The sequence below is a fragment of the Callospermophilus lateralis genome, chromosome 6 (genome assembly GCF_048772815.1).
Source record: "Callospermophilus lateralis isolate mCalLat2 chromosome 6, mCalLat2.hap1, whole genome shotgun sequence".
Taxonomy (NCBI): domain Eukaryota; kingdom Metazoa; phylum Chordata; class Mammalia; order Rodentia; family Sciuridae; genus Callospermophilus; species Callospermophilus lateralis.
The window spans coordinates 28,209,568-28,235,104 of NC_135310.1; the positions used below are offsets into that span (position 1 = coordinate 28,209,568).

The window sequence follows — 25,537 nt, forward strand, 5'->3', positions numbered from 1 at the left end:
CTTGGATTAAGTTTAATGAAGGTTTACAAGGGACAACTAAAAAAACCCAAAAAATTAAGTTATTAAAAATAGAATAACTATATGCTTGGTTCCTCATTAAAGAGAATAAATTGAGCAGGAAGTTAAAAAATTCTAGCTTTAGGAAGTCACATTAACTTGACACAGACCTGAGATTAACTATGCATTTCACATGAGGCAGATAGGGGCCAAATAAACCCTTTCTCATGCTATCTGAGGAATGACCCTGTCGTTGATCATTTAAGCATGTTGATGTCTGAAATAACTACACACTCCATGACTCTCCTAAGACAACCAAAACACACATACACACACACACACACACACACACACACACACACACTTCAGAAATTCTTTCCAATTTTCAAACATTTATTGAAATATGTTATTTGGTATTGCCAAAGAGGAACTCCCTCATTAAGGTTTTCACAGTGGAAAAGAAACTGCTTTGATGAAAGTCTAGCATTGTCAAATAGAATTTTCTTCAGGGACACAAATGTTTTATAACTGTCACTGTCCAATATGGTAGCAGCCATCTACACCTCACTATTGAAAACTTGAAATATGGCTAGTGAAACTAATAGAACTAGTTTTTACTTTAAAAATTCTTTAAAATTCAATTTTAATGGCCATATGTGGCTAGGGGCTACTGTACTGGATGAATCACACTAGGGGGCATGATTCTAAGCAATCCTTGTGTCTGTTGCCCTTTCTATTATAGTAGGAGTATTGAGAAGGGGATTATCAAGGTGTTTTCAATCTCCTATATTCTCTAACCTTTCAATTTGAACTATTTAAATATTTTGACTACTGCGATCAGAATATTTTGTGTTTGTGTCTTCTCAGAATTCGTATGTTGAAACCTAACCTCCATTGTGGTAGTATTAACATGTGAGGGCCTTGAGGTGATCAGGAAAAGGAGGCAGAGTCTTCATGAATGAGATTAATGTTCTCATAAAAGATATCCAAGAAAACCCCTTCTACCATGTGAGGACACAGCAAGAAGGCACCATCTGTGAAGAATAGGCCTTTACCAGAAATCAAATCAGTTGACATCTTGATCTTAGATTTCCCAGTCTCTAGAATGATGAGCAATAAATTCTGTCATTTATAAATTACCCAGTCTAAGATGCTTTGTTATAACCACTTGAACAGACTAAGATAATCCCCTTTATTCTAACCATGTGAGATGAAGTGATTTTTACCAATGGCCCAGAAAAAAAGTTCTTATGATCCATTTATTTTCTTCACTATTAATATTTTGACATTCAATTTTCTGAAAAGAAGACCCCCAACAGAGATCAAAAGCACAAAATCAGGGGGAAAATTGTCTGAATTCTCCCACAACTAACTCATTTGTGTCCCTGGTAAGCAGAGCTGCCAGTACATGTATTTGAGAGCTAATGGGCATAAAGCCCTACAGTAGGCATTACAATTATAAAATGTCAAAGATAGAGTTCCTACCCTCTAGGAAGGCACAATCAGAGTGATATTTACATAGAATCCTATTATATGGTTCCACAGAACACAAAAGCATATTAAATTCTCTATACCCTGCATCTGAGTAACTTTGTGTCCCTCAAAACCATCCTTGCTAAATGATGACATTGCAATCCTATAAAGATCAGCTTATCTGGTTCTGCCTTCCTCTCACCTGTACTTCCCACAGGTGTAAACAGTACAGTTGGCACTCTGTCCATGGCTTCCACATCTGCTTCAACCACACATATAGAAAATATTCAGGGGAAAAAATTGTGACTACTGAAACATGTATAGGTTTTTTTCTTTTCATTATTCCCAAAACAAAGTATAACAACTATTTGAATAGCATTTATATTGTATAGAGTTTTGTAAGTAATCTATAGATGTTTTAAAGTATGTGGGAGGATTGTATAGATTAGATGCAAATACTATGTCACTTTATATAAGGGGCTTGCACATCCATGGATTTTGGTATACACATGGAATTCTAAAACCCATTCCCTATGGATATAGACATATGTATTATTTTAGAAGAATTGAAAGCTTGCCCTTAGCTCAAACTAGACATCTGACCTAGAACTTCATTATTTCAAGACTTTTCTGATATTCTTTTGAGTTAAATAAAAAGTTCTGAGATCTTCATACTCATAATTAGTATCTTATTTACAATTATATGTAAACCAAGGAAACTAAATAACAAAATACTTGCTCAAACCTCAAAATAGAGGCAATTCTAACAACAAAAATCAATTTGACTATTTTTTATTTTTAGCTAAAATCATCACTTTTGGATATTAATGCTTAGAATTTAATGCATAGCTTAAGTGATTTGCTAGAAATATTTTCTTAAAACTTTAATACAGATCCAAATAGGCAACATGAAAACCATTAGATTTAAGAGAAATCATAAAGTTTTTAATAGCAAAATACGCCTGTCACTTTCTTCACAGTGTTTTTATAATAAAACATTATAATAAAGGCTATAACAAAACATTAGTACTTCTTATACTAAGCATCATATAAATGCTTAATGTTAAACTCCAATTTCAAAAGAATATTATATTCTTCACAGCCCATATCCCACCTACATAGAACACCAGATTAGAGACATCTGGAAAATGATTGAGATTCCAACACAGTTCTTCAAAAAGCTCTGGCTTCTCTGCACACAAAGTGCTACATATGCATTAATAAGCCTGACAAAATGTAAATGAGAGGCTTGCCAGGAATGAAATTTCTCTTTCAGAATTTCTTCAGTCCAATAAAATTCTTCTTAATCTAAAAATGCAAACCTTCCAAGTCAAATGCTTTGTTAGAATTTCAATTAGTTTTTTTTAAATGGATCTAACATTTAAATTTTCATTTCAATGTTGGCGTGAATAACAGATGAACACAGCAATTCTAGGCAAGAATTATTATAGCTCTATATACCTCCAGGAAACTTGTCACCTTTCACAGACTGTAGCCACTTCAAAACAAGAATTCAGCAAACATTTTAAAAAAGATGTGCACAGCAATTGAAGATGATCAGCCTTCTGATAAAAATAATCATAGCTTCTTTCAGCTCCTGCCACTGCACATAGAACATGCTCAATAAATGCTGAATTGAATAGCATTTAGCATGTTAGCATGTCAAGTGTGACATGGGAAAAGATAGCTGTTTAAGTCCAAATGTAAAAGTTATCTGGGATAGATGCAATTTGTTGGGGAGTGGGTACTGGGGATTGAACTCAGGGGCACTCTACCACTGAGCCACAACCCCAGCCCTATTTTGTATTTTATGTTGAGACAGGGCCTCACTGAGTTGCTTAGCACCTTGCTTTTGCTGAGGCTGGATTTGAACTCGCAATCCTCCTGTCTCAGCCTCCTGAGCTGCTGGGATTACAGGTGTGCAATGCTATTTTATGAAGGAGAAATAAATGGAATAATCACAGTCTGCTTGTTTTAAAAACGCCTTGTGTCATCTTCTCATTGAAGAGTTTAAAAAATTCTTGTAGCCTATGAATTCGTTAGGTTTCACTATAAGAATTTAAGAAAGTTGGGATTTGTTTTCATGCTGTAATAGAAACATGATCAGAAAGGTTAAGTGATTTGCTTGAGTGCAGAGGATCTATAATTTGTCCCCCAACCCCCATTTCCTGACTCTGAGCCTAGCATTGCTGCCACGCATCACACTGGGCCCAGCTGGCTGAGAGTTCAGAGACCTATCAAGGGTTAGCAACCCTACAGCATTTTATCTGATGTATCTTGCAACCTAGACTTCCTATCTTAGTCCATTTAGACTGCTTTAACAAAATACCTTAGAATATATAAAATAAATGTATTACTCACAGTTCAAGAGGCTGGGAAGTCCAAGCTCAAACTATTGGCAGACTTTATATCTGAAGAGGGCCTTCTTCCCCATAAATGGTGCCTACTAGCTGTGTCCTCATATGGTAGAAGGGGCAATCAAGCAAGCTCCCTTGAATCTCCACTAATGCAACTCATGAGGGCTTCACACTCATGATATTAGCTAATTGCTTCCCAAAAGACCCTCTTCACACCATCACCTTGGAGTGAGAATTTCAACATATAAATTTTGGATAAACATTCAGACCAAAGCATCTCCCAAGCCAGATCAGACTAGTAGAGGCACACTCCAGTACTAAAGGGCCACAGAATGACCATAATCTATGCCCGTGACATTCTAAATGTTTTCATTGGCAAATGACAATAAACTTAGGAATATGAATGCCATCCTTCACAGACATACTTCAGATTTAAAAAAAAAACACAACACACATCACACAATAGTCACTATAACTCAACTGACTGGCAGCTGTTCACATTCACACCAACAGGGAAACACGGATCATTTCTCATCCCAAGAAGAGATACAATTTTGAGTACAAGCCTTAGTTTGAAGCTAAACCCAAGTAGAGAAAAACAAGTATGGTTTTCACCATTTCTAACCCACATGATTATGATGAATTTCCTCTGCCTACTTACTAGTTTCACAACCTTCTGGATCCCATTCTTAGTCCCCCTAGGGAGGCTGGTTTTACCTCCCTCCACACACCATGGATTTGAGAGACCTTGAGTAAGGCTCCCCATGAAAGAAGCTCCTTCACAAGTTGCCAGCAGATCTGCAGCTCCTCCACCAGTACAGAGTACTCTCAAGGTTTTCAGGAGCTCCTTGGCAGGATGCTGGCCCTGGGAAGCTGCCTCAGGGTTACCAACACCTTATAAGGGAAAGGCCTTTAACCTTATCCACCCAAGTATAACATCAAGCCATCTCTAACATCCCTCATCTGTGTCAAGCCCTCTCCAAGGCCCTCCTGCCCTCATATTAATGTTTCCAGAAATAATGTGAATGACCATGACATAAACGATCTTAGCATTTTTAGCACTTTTTACATGTCACAGACTGCACAAATCACTTTATTTACATTATTTGATTTAATTCTCAATATTTACAGAAGAGGAAAATAAGGATCATAGAGCCACAGCCGAAGGGGCTCCAGCAAACTTTCAGACTGCTAGCTGATGATTGGCTCACAGCAGCCCCAGCAACATCTAGCAACATCTAGCTGATTGGCTCCTCTGCGGTGATGCTCATTGGGCTGTTTCCCTGCCCTTTCAGACCACGGAGCTGCTCATTGGGGGACTTTTTTGGCTCCACCCATGCGACCCAGCCAATCGGCCTCAAGAGCAGGAGGATTGTGGGAAGAAGAGGTTGTTGGGTGTGTGGCTTGTGGGAAGCCGGTGGTGGCAGTTGGGCTCTGAGGGTTTTTTCCTGAGGAGCTGTTTTGTTTATCTTGTGTGGTTCTAAAAATAAAGTTAGTTTCTTTTGACAAGTGGCTCCTGAATTGTGCCCAGCCAGACTGCGGCATTTGGTGGCTCGCACGGGGAGCGACTGAGGGTAAGTAAACCGCTCGCCCCTGAGGGCAGGGTGAGAGGATGGGGAGCCATTTTAAGATTCCTCTTTTATTTTGCTTCATTTTTGTTTTAAGTTGCCTGTCCCTGGAGATGAGTGAGACGGAAGAAAAACCGCTCACTTCTGAGGAAAAACTATTTACGTCTGAGGAACAGATAGGGAGAAAGGACGGATGCACATGTAAGGAGGATAAAAAGGCTATAATGAATTTTTGTTGTTCCATTTTTATTTCATTCTGTCTCGGTTTTGTTTGGCGTCATCTTGTTGGGTTGTATTATAGTAGAAATACGGGATCAGAAACTAGTAAAAAACAAACTGAAAGAGTGTTAAGTAAATTGTTAGAGGAAGAAGGCATCTCAGTAAAATCAAGAGCAGTCAGGGCATACGTTGATACAATGCAAAAATGTAGCCCATGGCTTTTTAAGGAGGAGTTGTTAAGTATATCACAATGGAACCATCATGGTGAAGATTTAAAAAGAATAGAAAAGAACAGCCCAGGAACTCTGCCAGCTGGCACATTGGCATTGTGGGCATTGGTATCTGGTTTTCTTAGTCCAAAGCCTTCAATTCAGACAAAGGTAGAGGAAGGAGAAGACATATTGATTCAAGTAAATGAGGAGGTCTCTCAAGTTAGTCAGAAAGAGGAAAAGATTCAAGTAAAAGAGAAGGTCTTTCGAGCTAATCAGACAGAGAAAGAAAGTTTAGAGCAGAAAAAGCCATCAGGGGGAAAGTTACAAAAGGAGACTGCTACTAAAACCTTTCTATCACCAGAGGGCTTAAGTGTCCAACCAACAGCACCACCTCTACAGGAGACTGCTACTAAAACCTTTCTATCACCAGAGGGCGTAAATGTCCAACTGACAAGGCCACGTCCATATGCTGAGAGGCCCCCAACCCCCACAGTGGATAGTTCAGATCCTGAGACAGGATCTCAAGTATTAACATGCCCTGTATTTGAGGTAGGAGGGCAGCGAATTTACCATACTTTAAATTTCAAAACAGTGAAGCAGCTAAAAGAGGCTGTAACAACCTATGGTCCTCAAGCACCCTTCACTGTAAGCTTGGTCGAATCCATTACCAACTTGAACATGACGCCAGCAGATTGGGCTAATATGTGTAAAGCTGTGCTAAATGGAGGACAATACCTGTTATGGAAGGTTGCCAATGAGGAATTTTGCAAGGAGACGGCTAGGCGAAATGCAGCAGCTGGTTATCCTCAGAGAAATCTAGATATGTTGTTAGGAAAGGGACCTTATGAGGATCAGCAGCAACAAATTGCATATGATCCTGGTGTATATTTACAAATTGCTGTAGATGCAGTTAAGGCATGGAAGACTTTACAAGGACATGGAGGTTTACAAGGTCAATTATCTAAGATAATACAAGGAACTAATGAATCTTATGCTGAATTTGTAGATAGGCTTATTCAAACAGCTACCAGAGTTTTTGGGAATACAGAACAAGCAATGCCATTAATAAAACAACTGGCTTATGACCAAGCGAATCGTTGGTGCAGAGATATCATTAGACCATGGAAACATGAAGATTTAAACACATATATTAAATTATGTAGAGACATTAATGAACAAGAGCAAGTCATGGCAGCTGCAGTAAAACAGGCTTTAGATGCCAGAGACATTAATGAACAAGGGAAAATTGTGGCAGCTGCAGTAAAACAGGCTTTAGATGCCAGAGACATTAATGAACAAGGGCAAATTGTGGCAGCTGCAGTAAAACAGGCTTTAGATTCCAGGCCAAGAACATGCTACAATTGTGAACAAACAGGACATTTTAAAAGGAATTGCCCCATAGGAGGAGGGTTTAACAAAACTAGGTATCAAAGGAGTAGAATACCGGGTATTTGCCCACGATGCCGTAGAGGGAGACATTGGGCTAATGAATGCCGTTCTCAAACCACCATAGAGGGTACTCCATTATCAAAAAACGAACAAGGACCAAGTGTTTATCCACGATATCGTGGAGAAAGGTACTGGGCTCCATTGCCAAAAAATGGACAGGGGGGCCCAATGCTCCGGGGCCCAAAACCACAAATATACGGAGCACTGGAGGAACCCAGCAACCCCATCAGGGTAGTGCCCAGGACACATTGTCCATCAGATCCCTCATCAGACAAACCAGAGGGAGCGCAGGGTTGGACATCTGCGCCTCCGCCAGATCAGTACTAACTCCAGAGATGGGAGTTCAAATCATTCCCACAGGGGTGAAAGGACCTCTTCCCAAAGGAACAGTAGGCTTATTATTGGGACGCAGCTCTTCTACTCTAAAAGGGCTTATGATAAGTCCTGGGGTAATTGATCCCGATTATGAAGGTGAAATAAAAATTATAGCCAGTTCTCCAAATGGTATATCAGTAATTTCACCAGGAGATAGAATAGCACAGTTACTAATAATACCAAGCCTACATGATAAATTTTCCAGTCGTGCTACAGAAAGAGGTTCCAAGGGATTAGGCTCCACAGGTGTAGATTGGGCTATGCTGTCTTTAAATTTAGATTCTCGCCCCATGCTAAAACTAAATATTCAAGGACATGAATTTAATGGGCTACTGGATACAGGTGCAGACCTTAGCATCATCTCTCGTCAAGAATGGCCAAAACATTGGCCTTTACAACAAGCCACTCAAACGCTTCGAGGCCTAGGAGTGGCGACTAATCCCCATAGAAGTGCAATGGTATTAGATTGGAAGGATCCTGAAGGATGTGAAGGAACTATACAGCCATATGTATTGGATTATCTTCCTATAAATTTATGGGGACGAGATGTCCTAGATCAATTAGGTTTGACATTAACAAATAACATCAACCAAAATGCACCCACTATTATGACTAGACAAGGTTTTAGGAAAGGAAAAAGATTAGGAAAACAAGAACAAGGTATAGCAGCACCAATACAAATAGATCAAGGAACAGACAGACATGGGTTGGATTTTCAGAAAGGGCCACTGAGACAATAAAAATTACTTGGAAATCAGAAAGACCAGTATGGGTTCCTCAGTGGCCCCTGACTAAAGAAAAGATACTAGCAGCCCATGATCTGGTCAAACAACAATTAGCAGAAGGACATATACAACCTTCTGTATCTCCCCATAATACTCCCATTTTTGTCATCAAAAAGAAATCTGGTAAATGGAGATTATTGCAAGATTTAAGAGCCATTAATAATGAGATGGTTATTATGGGACCTGCTCAATCGGGGATTCCTCAATTGTCTGCTTTGCCAAAAACTTGGTATGTTTTAGTTATAGATATTAAAGATTGTTTTTTTTCAATTCCAATTCATCCTGAGGATAGTCCACGTTTTGCATTTACTATCCCTGCACTGAATCATGAAGGTCCTGATCAGAGATATGAATGGAAAGTACTCCCTCAAGGGATGGCTAACAGCCCAACTATGTGTCAAATTTATGTTGACAAAGCAATCCAGCCACTTAGAAATCAAAATCCTGAACTACAAATATTTCACTATATGGATGATGTATTATTAGCACACAAAGTTAAAAACACATTGCTAGACTGTTATACCACACTTACAAACTTATTAAAAAATTATAATCTAGAGATAGCAATAGATAAAGTACAATTAAATTTTCCAATTAATTATTTAGGAGTTCTATTATCCTCAACCATGGTCCGTCCACCAAAAATTCAAATACGAGTAGATCAACTCAAATCACTTAATGACTTTCAAAAGTTATTAGGAGACATAAATTGGATAAGGCCTTATCTAGGTATACCAACAGGAGAGTTGGGACCTTTATTTGATATCCTAAAAGGTCCATCAGATCCAAATTCACCCCGAATGTTAACGCCTGAAGCAAGAAAGGCATTAAAAATCATTGAAACATATATGGAAAATATGCATTTGGATAGAATTGATATAAGTTTGCCTTTATTATTTATTGTACTACCAACAAAAAATATTCCTACAGGAGTATTTTGGCAAGAAGGCCCATTATTATGGATACATTTATCTTATTCTCCTAACACTATTCTTACTAGGTATCCTGAGGCTGTAGGACAATTAATACTCAAAGGAATAAAAGCAGCAAAGGGAGTGTTTGGAATTTCTCCCAATAAAATTATTACTCCATATACTATGAATCAAATTGATGAGTTAGCTAATGAGTTAAATACTTGGGCAATAATCATGTGCAAATCTAATGTTTCATTTGATAACCACTTACCATCTAATCCTTTATTGTCTTTTTGGTCATCGCATCCTGTAATTTTTCCAAAAATGACAAGAAAAACACCTATCGGGAATGCTCCAAATATATTCACTGATGGATCAAATAATGGTACAGCAGCAATAGTTACACCTGATCAAACTTTTACATTTTTAGTACCCAAACAATCAGCTCAAAAGGTAGAGCTTAAGGCAGTATTACAGGCTTTTGTGATGTTTAAAAATTCTGTATTTAATTTATTTTCCGATAGTCAGTATATAGTTAATGCTATAGTATCCCTTGAAGATGCTGGTAGGATTTCCCCTTCCTCTACTATTTTCTTTTTGCTTTCCACTATACAAAGTCTAATCTGGGACAGAAAAGATCCATTCTTTATAGGACATATCAGGGCACATACAGGATTGCCTGGAGCCCTTAGTTTGGGCAACGATTTAGCAGATAAAACTACACATGACATACATATTTTCTCTACACTAGAAGAAGCTATAAATTTTCATAAAAAGTTCCATGTCAATGCTAATACTTTACAAAAGCGTTTTAAAATAACTAAGGAACAAGCTAGACAAATAATAAAACAATGTCAAAATTGTGTGACCTTTTTACCACAAGTTAATCTTGGAGTCAATCCTAAAGGATTGATACCTAACCATATTTGGCAGATGGACGTCACACACTTGCCAGAATTTGGAAGATTAAAATATTTGCATGTTACAGTTGATACTTCTTCTGGATTTTTGATGGGCTCCCTTCATGCCGGAGAAAAAACTAAAGATGTTATAGCTCATTGCTTACAAAATTTTGCCACTGTGGGCGTTCCAAAACAGTTAAAAACAGATAATGCCCCTGGTTATACTTCTACCTCTTTTAAACAATTTTGCTCATCATTTGGCATTACTCATATAACAGGAATCCCATACAATCCACAGGGACAAGGCATAGTTGAAAGAGCTCATCAAACTATTAAAATGTACTTATTAAAGCAAAAAGAAGGAATTGGGAAGGGGTATATATTCCCCAAAGATAAACTTAAAATAACCCTTTTTACTCTAAACTTTTTAAATTTGGATTCATCAGGGCTTAGTGCTGCGGAAAGGCATATGTGTCCAAAAAATGTATATAAGCCCAAGGTACTTTGGAAGGATATTCTAACAGGACAATGGAAAGGTCCTGACCCAGTAATTGTCTGGAGTCGGGGGTCTGTTTGTGTGTTTCCACAGGGAGAACAGCAGCCGATTTGGATTCCAGAGAGATTAACTAAGGTCCTGACCCAGTGATTGCCTGGAATCGGGGGTCTGTTTATGTGTTTCCACAGGGAGAACAGCAGCTGATTTGGATTCCAGACAGATTAACTAAAGCGATTTCTACAGACCAAAAAGAAGATGTGATATCCAGAACTCCAGTTTGGCTATTCTTACATCTGCGACAGAACCAGAATGCTTTTTTCAATATCTATTTTATTATTGCCCTTTCCCATATTTTTTTTTTTTGAGCTCATACAGACCTAGGTTAATGTTTTGCTGATCAGTTCTATTTTTTGACTATAGAGTTTTTAAACATTGCAATGGAGATTTCACCTGTAAAAAGTTATAAAGCCTTTACTATTATGTTATGTGTCGTATGTATTATGTGTGCACACTTGTGTTTTGTGTTTGAATGCACGTATGTCCATATGTCATATATGATGAGCGCTCATGAAAAAATGGATCCAAATAATTTTTTTTTATTCACGTGATTTAAATGGTTTAATTTAAATTGGGTAAACAGCTGTTGAAGATTGTTTTAAAATGTGAACAAAAAAGGAGGTTAACAGATCTGTTTGTTTACTTTCACCTTTCCTTTTCATTATATTTAATAATTCTCTTAAAGATAATGTAAATTGTTAAGAAAATTGTTTTCTTTTAATGCCTTCTGGGACGTTACATAATTTTTTCTTTAGCCATTATTGCCAGAATTCCTATCTTCAGTGAAGACAATGTAAATTGTTAAGAAAATTGTTTTCTTTTAGTGCCTTCTGGAATGTTATATAATGTTATATAATTTTTCTTTAGCCATTATTGTCAGAATTCCTATCTTCATCCCAGTGCATGAAGACAAAGATAAAACCAATCTACAGCTTCTGCTATAGCCATCACTGAACTGCTTGCAGAACTTGCCTGGACTATGTATCACTTATATGCATTGTGAACTCACTTGTATGCATTGTGAACTATCTGTTAGTGCAGCAGCTTCTGGTAGTGTTGGGGTATTTATGCTGATGGTGTCATCAGTGGTACAATTTTTCCAAAAGGAGCCGTCAGCTGGCTTGGTGTATCTTCCTCCCTTCTGTTTGTCATGATAGTTCAGCTAAAATTTGGGGGCCAACAGAGGTGAGGCAAAGAACCTCACCCCACCCCCCGCTGGTACGAAGACCTCTACACAGGTGTGGCTGTATACTGGACTGGTAGTCAATGACGGGTAAGATCCAATTACTATGGTACCAACCTAAGACAGGAGGCTGACGCCTTGAGGTCAGCTCATCCAATAACGGGTAAGGACCATATGTACTATTGGACAACCTAAGGCAGACACGGTCCCTAAGCCACATGCTTCTTGTTTAAACAGAGAGGGGGAGATGTTGAGAGCCACAGCCGAAGGGGCTCCAGCAAACTTTCAGACTGCCAGCTGATGATTGGCTCACAGCGGCCCCAGCAACACCTAGCTGATTGGCTCCTCTGTGGAGATGCTCATTGAGCTGTTTCCCTGCCCTTTCAGACTACCAGCTGATGATTGGCTCACAGCAGCCCCAGCAACATCTAGCAACATCTAGCTGATTGGCTCCTCTGCGGTGATGCTCATTGGGCTGTTTCCCTGCCCTTTCAGACCACGAAGCTGCTCATTGGGGGACTTTTTTGGCTCCGCCCATGCGACCCAGCCAATCGGCCTCAAGAGCAGGAGGATTGTGGGAGGAAGAGGTTGTTGGGGTGTGTGGCTTGTGGGAAGCCGGTGGTGGCAGTTGGGCTCTGAGGGTTTTTTCCTGAGGAGCTGTTTTGTTTATCTTGTGTGGTTCTAAAAATAAAGTTAGTTTCTTTTGACAAGTGGCTCCTGAATTGTGCCCAGCCAGACTGCGGCAATAGAGCTTGAGCAGGAGAATTTCTTAACTGACCTTTACTTCACCATCTCAGCAAATTAACAGACTCTATTTTGAAAAACTACACTGTGATAAATGACCTCTACCCAGTTAAGGCTGGTGCAATGGGCAATCTGTATATAAGTTTTCCCCTCTGCAAAGATGTGCTTACCAAAAAGCTAGTCAAGTTTGTTCCCAAGCCTGTTTTGCCAATTATATTTGTTATTGCAGTGATGAAATTTAATAAAAATACCCTGCAAACCAATGGAATGCAATTATAAAAAGAAAATTCTGTTTCAATGATTCGGTAGGATGCTTTGAATGATAAGGCAAATTACAAAAGCAATTAAATATGGGAAAGAAAACAAAAAGGTTTGGGACTGAAAATCCTAGAAGTCTAGAGAGGTCCTATATTTAACTCTTTTGTTTCTATAAGTTCTGATTTTTAAAGAGAATCAAAAAGTAAATATCCTTAAAGAAAAGGTCATAAATGGAGATTTTGCAAGAAAGGCAGTATGGTCCTACAACTGGATGCATCAAACACTAAAACAAACAAAAGAACTAAACCTGCCAAATGTGTATTACTGACTTAAATAAAATGTTCACGGCATTCAAGTTGTCCCTTCTTGGAGGGCAGGGTATTTTTTTTTTTCTGTTGTATGGAGGAATAACTGCCATAAAATATACAATTTCATGTTTCAACAGATGTTTGTATTTATAAAACCATCACCAAAATCAAGACAATGGACACATCAAGCAACCACAAAGGCTTCCTCACTAAAAATTTCCTCTGTATTCATTCTCTTTCCCCTCCCCATTAATATCCTTCCACCCTTCTCCAGGCAAGCACTCATCAGTCACTATAGATTCACTTGCATTTTCTAGAACTTTACATAAATGCAATCATATAATGTGTAATTTGTCCCCTCTGACTCCTTTCACTCCAGTCTGAGATTCATCTATGTTGTGGTTGGCTATGTGTCAAGCATTAGTTCCTTTTTATTGCTTAGTATTTTATCATATGGATATTACACTATTTTTCACCCATTTTTCTGATGTTGGGCATTTGGGTCATGTCTATTTGGGGTTATTACAAACAAAGCTACTATAAACATTCAAGAACAAGTTTTTATAGATGTTTTCTCTTCCGTAAATACTCATCAGTGGAATGGCTAGAATGTAGGATAGGAACACATTTAATATTTTAAGAAACTTAATCAATTTTTGTGTGTGTGTTTGTGTGTGCAGTGCTGGGGATTGAACCCAGGGACTTGTGTATGTGACTCAAGCACTCTACCAACTGAGCTATATTCCCAACCCCAACATTTTAAGAAACTAAAACTGTTTCCCACCAACATAAGAGTTCCGGTTACTTCATGTCATCATCAGTGCTTGGTATTCTCAGTCTTTTTAATTTTAGTCATACTGGGGTGGTATCTCATTGTAGTTTTAATTTGTATTTCCCTGATGACTAGTTGAGAACCTTGTGTTTGTCATTTTTTTTAACAAAGTATCTTTGAATATATTGCTTACCCACCCCCTTTTATGTGAGTCATTTTGTCTTATTACTAATACATTTTGGGAGTTCTTTTCATTTTCTGGACCGAGTTCTTTTCTCTAGTATGTGGCTTACCTTTTATTCTCTTAGCAATGTTTTTTGGACAAGACTTCTCTTTTGAGGAGAATTTATCAATTTTTAGATTGTACATTTATATCTATCGCCCATCTTATTATTATAGTATGAGTATGGATCCAGATTTCATTGGTTATTACATTTTTGCATATGAACATCTGCTTGTTCCAGATTCATTTGTTATATTATCCTTTATTTATGAAATTTGTTTTGTACTTTTATCAAAAATCAATTGATTATATATGTATGTGTGGCTCTATATCTGGACTTCCACTGATCAACTAGACTATCCTTTTGTAAGCTGTAGGTTCTTTTTTTTTTTTTAACTAATTTAAAAAATACTAGCTAACTCACAACTGGATTTGTCAGTGAATTTGTGTGTGCCATGGTTAAAGAACACGCAGCAGCAGGGAAGGCAGGAGAAAGGACAAAGTGGGGAAGGAAGAGATGGTAGGCAGGGAAAAAATAAGGCAAAAGGCATCACAACAACAAAAAAGTAAACAGACTAGAAAAAGTAGAGGATATATACTTTTAAATGGCGTTTTCTCAATTCCGCCATCACCAAAGACCACTCAATCTAATGTGACCACAAATTATTAGGTAATAAAATTGTGTTCTCATATCTATCAAAGGTGCACACACTGCCACTGTTTCTGAACATCTAAGACAACTAAGGTTGCTATAACTCTTGCCAAAAACATAGCCAGGCACCATGGCGCACACCTGTAATCCCAGTGGCGAAGGAGCCTGAGGCTCAGTGGTTAGGTGCTCCCTGGTTAAATCCTCAGTATCAAAAAAGAAAAAAGAAAAAGTGATATACTGTACAATCATGTGGTGAATAACTTTTGATCTCTACTAAGCTTTTCAAAACATTCATAATAGCCCCCAGGACTCTCATCATCCTACTCCCTGACCAAATCACTTTTTAAACCATGGGATTCTGAAACCTCAGAGAAACACCAGCCCCTGGGCTTCACCTACTTTACTTTCCGCCTCAATCAATCACCTGTTGTGTCATCAAAGCATCAGAAAAATGTAATGAAAAGCAAAATTATCAATTGCCAAACCATGGATTTGCATAACTTGACTATCACTAATTAGGTAAAGGGATAGCCCCTACACTATGAAAAATTTTAATTCTTCAAGACAAACATGTAATCAGCACTTTTTCCCCTTAGGACTGTGTGGAATTAAAAATGATCAAATACAGCAACCCCTGAAGTCTGGATACTCGTGTTTCAGACAAGATCATGAAAAACTGAAAATGGGATACTGTTTGAAAAATTAAAAACTCTGCCCAACTGTATAGATCAATGCTATCAAATCTGACAGCTTGACATATTTGAATCCAAAAATATCTCAGAGTTAGAACCCAAAGTGAATAGAATAATGGAATTTTTGTGTGTGTGTGTGAAGACTATTAAAATATTACCTTACACTCAGATAGTTCTCCTCAAGCAATATCATATCTTAACAAATGGGAATAGATGTCAACAAATTAATGCAAGAAAATGAGGCAAAAGTCACAATTACTGATTCCAAATACTTTCTCCCCTTTAGAAAGTATTCATTTTTTTTCTAAAAGTAGGGGATGTTTTCAAATATTATGCTATGGCCTGAATGCATGTCCCCAAAGTCACTTGTTGGAAACTTTATCCCCAGTACAAGAGTGTTGGGAAGTGGACCCTACTTGGAGGACCTAAAGGATTAAAAAAGGGCTTGCGAGAGTGAGTTCTTTCTCATAGTCTTTTGCCATGTGAGAATGCAGCACTGGAAGGCCCTCAACAGAGGTTAACACCTTCATCTTGGATTTCCCAGCCTCCAACACTGCAAGAAATTCCTCATGCCCACCATCACCTAATCTGTTATTTGGTTATAACAAAAAAAAAAAAAAAAAACAGACCAAGATACTGCTTGTTACTCCTAGCTAGGCCTCTTAGATTTTCACCAATTTTTATATTTAGCAAATATTCTGCTAAAGAAAGGCTATTATACCTTTTAAATCTACTTCCTTGTCAAAACCCAAATTACTTCTAAACTGAAAATAAAATGCTCATCCACAGACACATATAAGAAATATAATTACCAATATTAGTAGGTTCTGCCTATAGTCCTGGCTACCCAGAAAGCTGAGGCAGTAAGATCACAAGTTAAGGCCAGTCTCAGCAACTCAGCAAGAATATCTCAAAACATAATAAACTGGGGCTAGGGATGTAGTTTAGTGGCAAAGCACTTGTCTAGTGTTTGTGGGGCCCTGGGTTTGAACTCTAATATCACAAAAACAATAAAAAATAAAGAAAGAAAAGGGGCTGGGGATGTGGCTCAAGCGGTAGCGCGCTCGCCTGGCATGCGTGCAGCCCGGGTTCGATCCTCAGCACCACATACAAAGATGTTGTGTCCGCCAAATACTAAAAAAAATAAAAATAAAAAAAATTTTTTAAAAAAGAAAGAAAACAACTCTCAAAATGGATCCATCATAACCTACATGTAAAAGCTAAGAGCAAAAAAATTCAAGAAGAAACCAGAGGATATGAATTTTGCAACATTGGATTAGGTAAGACATCAATTGCACAACACACAAAGGACAAACTGATGGGTTATTCCAGGTACAGCAATTATCCAGTATGCACAAGGCCCTGGGTTCTGTCCCCAGCCTAGGGTATGGGTATGGTGGTGGTAAATAAAAGCGGGCAAAAGATTTAAACAAAGACATGCAGATGGCAAACACATGGAAAGGTGCTTAGCTCCATTATCATTAGGAAAATATAAATTATAAACCCAATACTATACCACCACAGATTAAAAACTGGTTAAAATGACTGGGCTGGTATTATGGCTCAGTGGTAGAGCACTCCCCTGGACCAGGTGAGGCACTGGGTTCAATCCCCAGCACCACATTAAAATAAATAAGTAAAAATAAAGGTATCACACCTAAAACTAAAAAAATATTTTTTAAAAAATGACTGACCATGGCAAATGTTGGCAAATATGTGGAGAAGCCGAAACACTCAGTTGTTAGGAATGTCCAATAGTGTGACCAACATGGTGGTGCACGCCCATAATCTCAACTACTTTGGGAGGCTTAGGCAGGAGAATCATGAGTTTAAAAAAATGATGCAACCACTCTATAAAACAGTTTGGCAGTTTATTAAAAATCTGCCACACCCCTGCTAGGTTGTCTACCTATTGCACTCCTAGATTTTTACCCAGGAGAAAAGAAAACATATGTCCAAATGCTTGTGCACAAATTTGCATAGCAACTTTATTCATAATAGCTCAAATTGCAAACAACCCAAATGTCCATCAGCAGGTAAACAAATAGGACCTATTCAAGCAACACAGCATAGATAAATCTAAACTATGCTGAGTTAAGGAAGTCAGACAAATAAGGATACATACTCATTATATGATTCTATGTACATAAACCTTGTGGAAGGCAAACTAATCTTAGGGACAGAGAAAGCAGCAGTTGCTTACAGATGGGAAAGCAAGGAAGAAAGTGAGAGGGAGTGATAGGTATGTTTACTATTGTGACTGTGGGGGGCTATATATCTCCACCTATATCAATTGTATACTTTTAATATGTATATTTTATTGTATAGCAATTTTTTCTCAATAAAGTTGTTTCTAAAAGTACACATGCACCCCCCATGCGCATACACACAGATTCCATGCCCACGAGGCTCCCCTCAATTACTTCTAGGGACTCACCATTCCACAGAAGGTCCAGACACTTCTCCTATGTTTTTATATTAAGCCATAGTTAATATTAAATCCCTCAAGCCCGTGTTTTATACAAGTTGAATAGATATCTTCCTACTTACATATCTGGCTAAGTGTATGTCCATATAATTGAATTTCTTCTCTTTATAGCAAATGTATCTGCCATTCATCTAGATTTCCCAGATATGTTGCTCTTAGCATCAGAAAATGAAAAAGAAATCAGTAAACACAACCAAAAGCCAAACCAAAAACCAAAATTAATTTCACTATATAAAGTTGATGTTAAAAACAAAAACAGGTTCTCCAGTAATGAGGGAAGTTTAAAAAGCTTTTTCAGGTACCAAACATCTAAACCTAATAATTAACATGCTAAAAGTAGCCTATATGGTAATAGTAATAGAAAAGAGAAAGCAAAACTGAAGAAAGTTCATGGATACTCCAGCTCTAAGCCATGGTGAGCTAACTGAGGGAATCCAGATTTAATTTCTGGTTAGCCATTAACTACTTAAACTTATTGAGATTTGAGTTTTCTGGGCCTCAGCGAATCTCTTAAATGTGTACAAGAGTCAATGTAACTTAACAAACCCTTACTCTGTGACTACAATGAAAAGCATAGCCCTTACTCTAAATTCTATTACTGTTAGGTCTATGGCATTTCCACTTTCTAGAGTTACTGGGGTTTTTAGGAATGCAATTAGGTAGTCCTAAACTTATTTTAAGATACTACCAAAATTTTTAATCAAGTGTCTCAGACCACTTGACATGAAGACCATCACCAAGAAACAGTGGCCAGTCCATTTGAACACTGAGATATGTAACCAGTATTGTTCTACTGGACTCCATGAGACAAAGTACTTTATCTTTCTGTCCCTGAAACTTAGCAATGCCAGATCAAGCTTACATAATTATCACAATGCTAAAGATTTCCACTAGGAAAAAAATTCTACTTTAAAAATAGCATTATTATTAGGGCTGGGGATATGATTTAGGGGTAGGACGTTTGCCTGCCATGTGTGGGGAGCTAGGTTCAATCCCAAACACTGTAAAACAACAATAGCAACAAAACATTATTATTTCAAATATTATACCTGTACTGCATTTTACTATCTTCAAAGACATTCACATTTATTAGACCCCTAGTATGGAAAGCCAAGAAAATAGGAAAAGAATGAAAGCTCAAGACAAGCTTTTTTTTTCCTTTCAAAATTTAACTCTTAACTAAATAGCCCACATAATTAGCAATATGCTGCTCAGTTTTTTCAAATTTCAGTTAAAATAATGCAAGCAAGATTTAAAGTGCAAACCATTAAGAACAAGTAAGAGTTTTCTTCCACTAAACTTAAGTCTTAGCAATCACTGTATAACTTTGGTCTTCCCTTCCCCTCTCTAGTAAGAACTGTAGTTTCCTGAAAATGGCAATGAAACTTTGTTGACATGTTACATTAGTAAAAGTCACAAAATCTCAAGTCTACTTAAGCCTTTAAACAAAATAAAATTTATGCTTCTGATGCCTATAATAAGAAGCAACACAGGCTTTGAATCCTGTTAGATTAGAGACTCTTTTCTCCTACACATCTAGTCCTATGTTCAAACATTTTTTTGGATTTTATCCACTGGCTGAGAATGATGATGAAATTAAGGGACCAGCAATCTAGAGAATAAATTATATTTGATAATACTACATAAAAACACAAATTTAACAATGACTCAGTTTTACTTTGCTTAGAATGAAGAAGCATACAATCTAGTCTTTTCATTATGAAAGTTTGTAAAGGCCTAGGAACCCAAGAAAATATTTGTAGAATAAGATTATCTACTATCAAAATTAAAATCAAATCAAATTTTTAAATTAAGTTTATCCTGCATTCAAAAGAACAGTTGGTAAAGAGACCTTGAACAGAAAGTGGCAGGAAAGTGATTCACAACAATTACAGCATTTAAAAGAAATTATTTTTATAAATTGAGGATAGACAGCATGTCTTTGTTTATTTTTATGTGGTGCTGAGGATTGAACCCAGTGCCTCACACGTGCAAGGCAAGCACTCTGCCACTGAGTTATATCCCCAGCCCAGTTACAGAATTCTTTATAAAGCATAAGGAATGTTTTACCCTCTTTTGCTTTTGGCTGATATATATTAATATTCTTTTCAAGGCAGAGAAGTTTAAGCTTATCTATATCATATTCACAAGGACATAAAGCTTATATTTTGGTTAATTTATGATTATAGATCATATTGGGGGTAAATTAGGATGACCTAAGTTTTCAGGATGTGGCTAACCATGGTTGGCCTTGGAGTTTATCAAAATTGTGGCCTTGGGGCTTGGGGCTGGGGCTGGGGCTGAGTGGTACAGTACCTGCCCTGTAGGTGTGAGGCCCTGGGTTTGATCCTCAGCACCACATAAAAATAAAGATACTGTGTCCATCTACAACTAAAAGGGTATTTTTTAAAAATGTGGCCTCCATTTTAAATTTCATTGACACTTTCTATTCAAAAGAATTCTCTATAACAAGAACAATAATTTTGGACTAGTCACATGGCCGGGGGAGGGGGGTTGCTATATAGAATGCTTACTTTGTTGAAAGTAAGTTTACTCGTGATACACAATTTGCAAACAACACAGTCTATAATTTTGATTAGTTGTAATAGTGACACTAAAATGGTTTTCTGAAGTATTTAAAACCTCAGAATCTCTCTACTTATCTACTATCTTTTCTGATTAGGTCATCTCATTTCTCAAAAATTCCAACAAAAAATACTAACACACTAAAGACAATGTTAATTTCTGAAATTTTATTTTAATACATACACATTTCACAAACAGAAACCCTCTAACACCACACACAATTCCATAACCAAATGTTTCAATTTTATTAACATTCTTCAACTATTTACACTGTCTTCCCTCAACAAAAGTGCAATCCAAAATATCTTGACAAGAGATCTTTACCAACAATATGTTTTGATGGTGCCCACCTGTTTTATTTTCTTCCAATTATCTGGAATAATAATAAAGTAAACAGGACATGGAGATGAAATGGCTTAGGCAGCATCTTATAGGAACCAAAACACTAAACAAGGGCACTTTCTCCTCACGTCTATCCCCAACCTCCAACTAAAACTGCTCAACAGGTGTTACCATGAAACTAAATAGAAAAAGCAAACTAGGGTTATCAACCTGGGCTGGGCTTAGAACCACTGAATATTGGTCTTGCAGGACTAAATGAAAATTTTCAGCAAGTTAATTCTTGTAGTCTAATAAGCTATGCATGGATCTGTTAGTTTTAGTGTTTAAACACCTAACAATATTTTTTCTTGATGAATTAATTTTCCCCAGATATAAAAATTCATTTTATTCAGAAAATTAACTTCTTTTACAAAAACCAGATATTAAAAGGTGCATGAGGATGTTCCTGTGTAATTAGAATGGGAAAACATACCCATATCTCAGTTTCATAGCACAACGGTGGTTATCTTTTATTAGGTAAAAGCCCAGTATAATTAACTGCTTCAGATGTAACCAGAAGAAAGTACAGAGCTAAGATGGTTTGAAGAGAAAATGATCAATGAGAAATTGTCTTCTCTCTAAACTAAAGCAGATAATTTGTTCAAGGTATGGAACTCTTAAAAATAAGTGACAAAAAATGTCAGATAAAAGATCACTTTGAAATTATTAGTCATTCTTAAGACTGCCTTTATGTTATTGAATACTACTCATCAGAAAGACAGAAACTGGATCTCCTTGTGACTGATATCCTTTAATGTCCTACCTACAACAAAAATAATCTTTCTTGACATATCCCAATTCCCATCAAGGTACTCAGGGAAAGCTTGGAGAAAACATTAAGGTCAGTAGATCCCAAAATGATATTTATCATTATGGTGTTGCACACTCAACTGTATTTTCTCCTCAAATTGGCCCAATTTTCCCTCTTAGACAAAAATGTAATGTTGAAAAGGCAAAAGATATTCAGTTTCTCTTTGTATATGACTGAATATATCCATAGAATCCTCACTTAACCACCAAAATAACATCCAAAAAATTTTTTTACTTAATTAATGTGAAACCTCATCATACTTACTTTTCAGAATATAGAAAATAATCTAAGGAGAAAACAGTGAATGTAGCATTCACTACACCCACAATGGTTTGAAATTGAAGAGTTTGCTGATGCAGTGTATAGGTCAAATTTTACAATAACGATATAATAAACAGGTTTCACTAGAAAAATGTAGGTGAGTTAAAGAATAGCATTACAAATATTTTAACATTTATTCTAAATTCAGATATCAAATCCAAATGGTTCTCTGAAGACAAGAGAAACTTACCAATTTTTATACTTGGTGCATAAGAGAACCAATAGGGAAATAGTTAATTCACAATTACAGCTTTGTGTATCAAAGAGAAACTTTCAAGGCTATGTCCTATAGACCTCTTGAAGCTGCATCAAACACTGTCTGACCAATATTGATTTTCTGCTTCTCGTAAGCATTTTGAGCATTTCCTTGCACTGTGAAAGAGTTTTCAGATCATCAGACACCAAATCAGAAGCGGAAAACCAAATAACAATCATCACAATTGAAAGCTGAAGAATATTAAGTGAATGCATTGGTTCTTCAATGCTGTATTGAATCAAACAAAACATCAAATGCTTCATGTAGTAGAACTGAAATTCACTTGCAATGCCTAAATACTTCTAAAAAGAAAAAACACACTGAGAAAAAAAATGGTATCAACCAAATGAGTAATATAAAATATTCACACCAACCCCAAATGTGGCTATTCATAAGATTATTATTTTTAGTATTCTTTTAGCATATGTATGTATATACATACACATATATATATATAACTTAAAATTATCAAATTCACTTATGAGAAATCATTTTTCAATTCCAATTCTACCAGGGCATGGCATATCAGTGTATTAAATCACCAAGATATAATGAACAAAAGGTTGTATTTTGGAATGCCCGAAGTTCTGTATGTTATTTTGGGGGGGGGGGCAGAAATAAAGTATCCTAGAGATCTTGAGATATATCATTATGTACTATAGTGATTCTCCAAAATGAAACCCACCTTAACAAGAAGTATCAAAATTATTATCTTCATCATTCTCTCAATTTTTTTCTTTCCCTCCTTAGATCAACTCTTCAATTTTGGAAACTCAGTTTTAAATGTGCTAAGTGTGGCTATGAGGTATTATGAGGAAGTAAGTTTATCATAACTGGTTCTGAAGCTTACCCATTAGGTTCTGTGACTGAGAGATTTCCTGCAAAAAGAATGTACCAAACAGCACTTTCAACAGTGCAACCTATATAAACTATTACTTTCCAAGTCACGTTATGTAAGGATTATCCTTAAGAGCTAGTTTGTCATTTGAATCTTGACTTACAAGTTGATCAAAGTTTTGCCTTTCTGCCCTCTTGATTCAGTGTACATCATTTCCAAATTCATTTCACAAGTCTCTGTTACAGGTCAGCTTACCTAAAAATATTTGCAACACCAACAGCTGTGATATCTTATAATTTGGGTATTATTTTCAGTAAGAAAACTGACTGTTAAATTACAACAGTGAAAGAAACAGCACTCATGTCCACTTTCAAATCATCTGTCAGAGTAAATTGCATGTCAATATGTGCTGCAGAATACTAAGCTGCAAAAGCCTAATACACTATTTGCTCTCCAGGCTCAGACTTACATTCACTTGTCACATGTTTCCCCAAGGTCCACTGAAGATCTAAAAGTGGGTCTTTATAGTTAACATTTTAGTAAGAGCTCCCTCCAAACTCCTATCAGGCTTTTAGTTTACAGCCACATAATCCCCTTCCTAAATCCATGCCATCCTCCCCACAACCTTAAAGCTGCATCAGACTCCTGGTGAGAGTAAACCCCTACCCAAACTCACTCGATCATCTATCTGGTCCTGACCAAAGACTAACATTTGGGAATCAAGACAGGGAAAGGGGCAGCCCCCATTTTAGTGGCACACATACAAAGTAACTCTGCTTTAAATTAGAAAAGAAATTAATGTCACCCTATAAAAGATATGTAATAAAGTAATAATATCAATAAAATAGCTATTACTAAAGCAAAGCTTTCATCAATAAGCTTCGAGAACTTTGAAGGAGGAGAATGGCTTCACGAAATGGTAGTCCAGGTTCCCACAGTGTGGACACTGCTGGACGTTGCTGTACTCAGAGAAGTACTGCATGCCAATCCGCACGTCGATCACTGGCTTCCCACAGTGCTTGCAGTTCAGGCGGGCCTGGGAGAAATAAATACTGTAAGCCACAACTTCTTCAGTTTTGCAACTCTTATCAAAGTCATCCAAACCAACATACTGGGAAACAGATCAAGAGTTCAGTAAAGCATCTCCTCTATTAGCAAAAACAGGGTATATGAAGCCTAAGATATGTATTCAAAAATATATCATCATCAATCTGAAAGATTTATAACTCACAATCTCTCTCTAGATGAGGCATTGCTAGTCCTTTCAAAAATTCTAAACTAGTACTGCCTAAACCACTTGATTAAAGTTTCCTTGACAATTGGGGCCACCTGTACCCTGAATTGTAAGAGAGGAGCTGCTGGGTGGTAAAGTGCTTGCCTTGCATGTGTGATTACCTGGGTTTGACTCCCCAGCACCACAAATACAAACAAAAACAAAAGAAGAATGGCTAAAGTGGACTTCCCCATTCAAACCTGCATAAAATTTCTTAGAAGATTCTGGGTTTATTTCAAAAATTCATAAACATTTTTCATTCTACTCCATAATACATTGTGTTTTCTTTGAAGGAAAAAAAATCCCCAAAATATTTAGGCAAAATTGGCAATACAGGCAGAAGAGTGTTTATCCTAAGGCTTCAGGAATCCACCAGCACAGTGTCTCTTCATTCATGCCTGGGCCTAAAGACTTTCAGCAATAGATCCAGGACTGAAGGAAACAAACAGAAATTATAAATAAACAGACCTAACTTCAGCTTCCTCCTAAAAATGTACTAACAATCTCAATTTGTCCTTAAAATACTACTGTGAGATAGGTATTATTATCTGAATTTAAGCTCATAAAACTGGGGCATTCAGTGATAAAGCATCATGCTCAAGACCACATAGTTAGAAAACAGAAAAGCAACAATTTAGACAAGTGTAGCTTGCCCCAGAGCCCACACTCTTTGCCAGCACATGAACTCCCTTTCTGCAACCTGAGATAATCTCCCTTTTAAATATTTCATCCTTCCCAACAACATTAAAAGTGAGATTCTGAGCAAACCTCTCTCCTTAACCTTGATTATCCTTTCTGATAAGCAACAGTTGCTTATTTTTGGATGCGATGTATTGGAAAGCTCCTGTGGATTCCTTAATAGTGTCTAGCACCTTTATCTTCACAGTGAAAATTTTAATTGATTAAAAATAATAAAAACAGCAAACATGGTGGTATGGTTTGGTTGT

The 25,537-nt window shown here is 37.1% G+C and overlaps 1 protein-coding gene across 1 annotated transcript in view; it reads right to left on the bottom strand.

The window, feature by feature from the left end:
* Positions 1-20,862: 20,862 nt before the first annotated feature.
* Heca (hdc homolog, cell cycle regulator) overlaps positions 20,863-25,537 on the bottom strand; it is a 44,275-nt gene continuing 39,600 nt past the window's right edge. Inside the window, exon 4 of the mRNA XM_076858197.2 lies at positions 20,863-24,353. Within this exon, the coding sequence (XP_076714312.2) occupies positions 24,189-24,353 (165 nt within the window). The 3' untranslated portion in view covers positions 20,863-24,188. The remainder of the gene's footprint in view (positions 24,354-25,537) is intronic.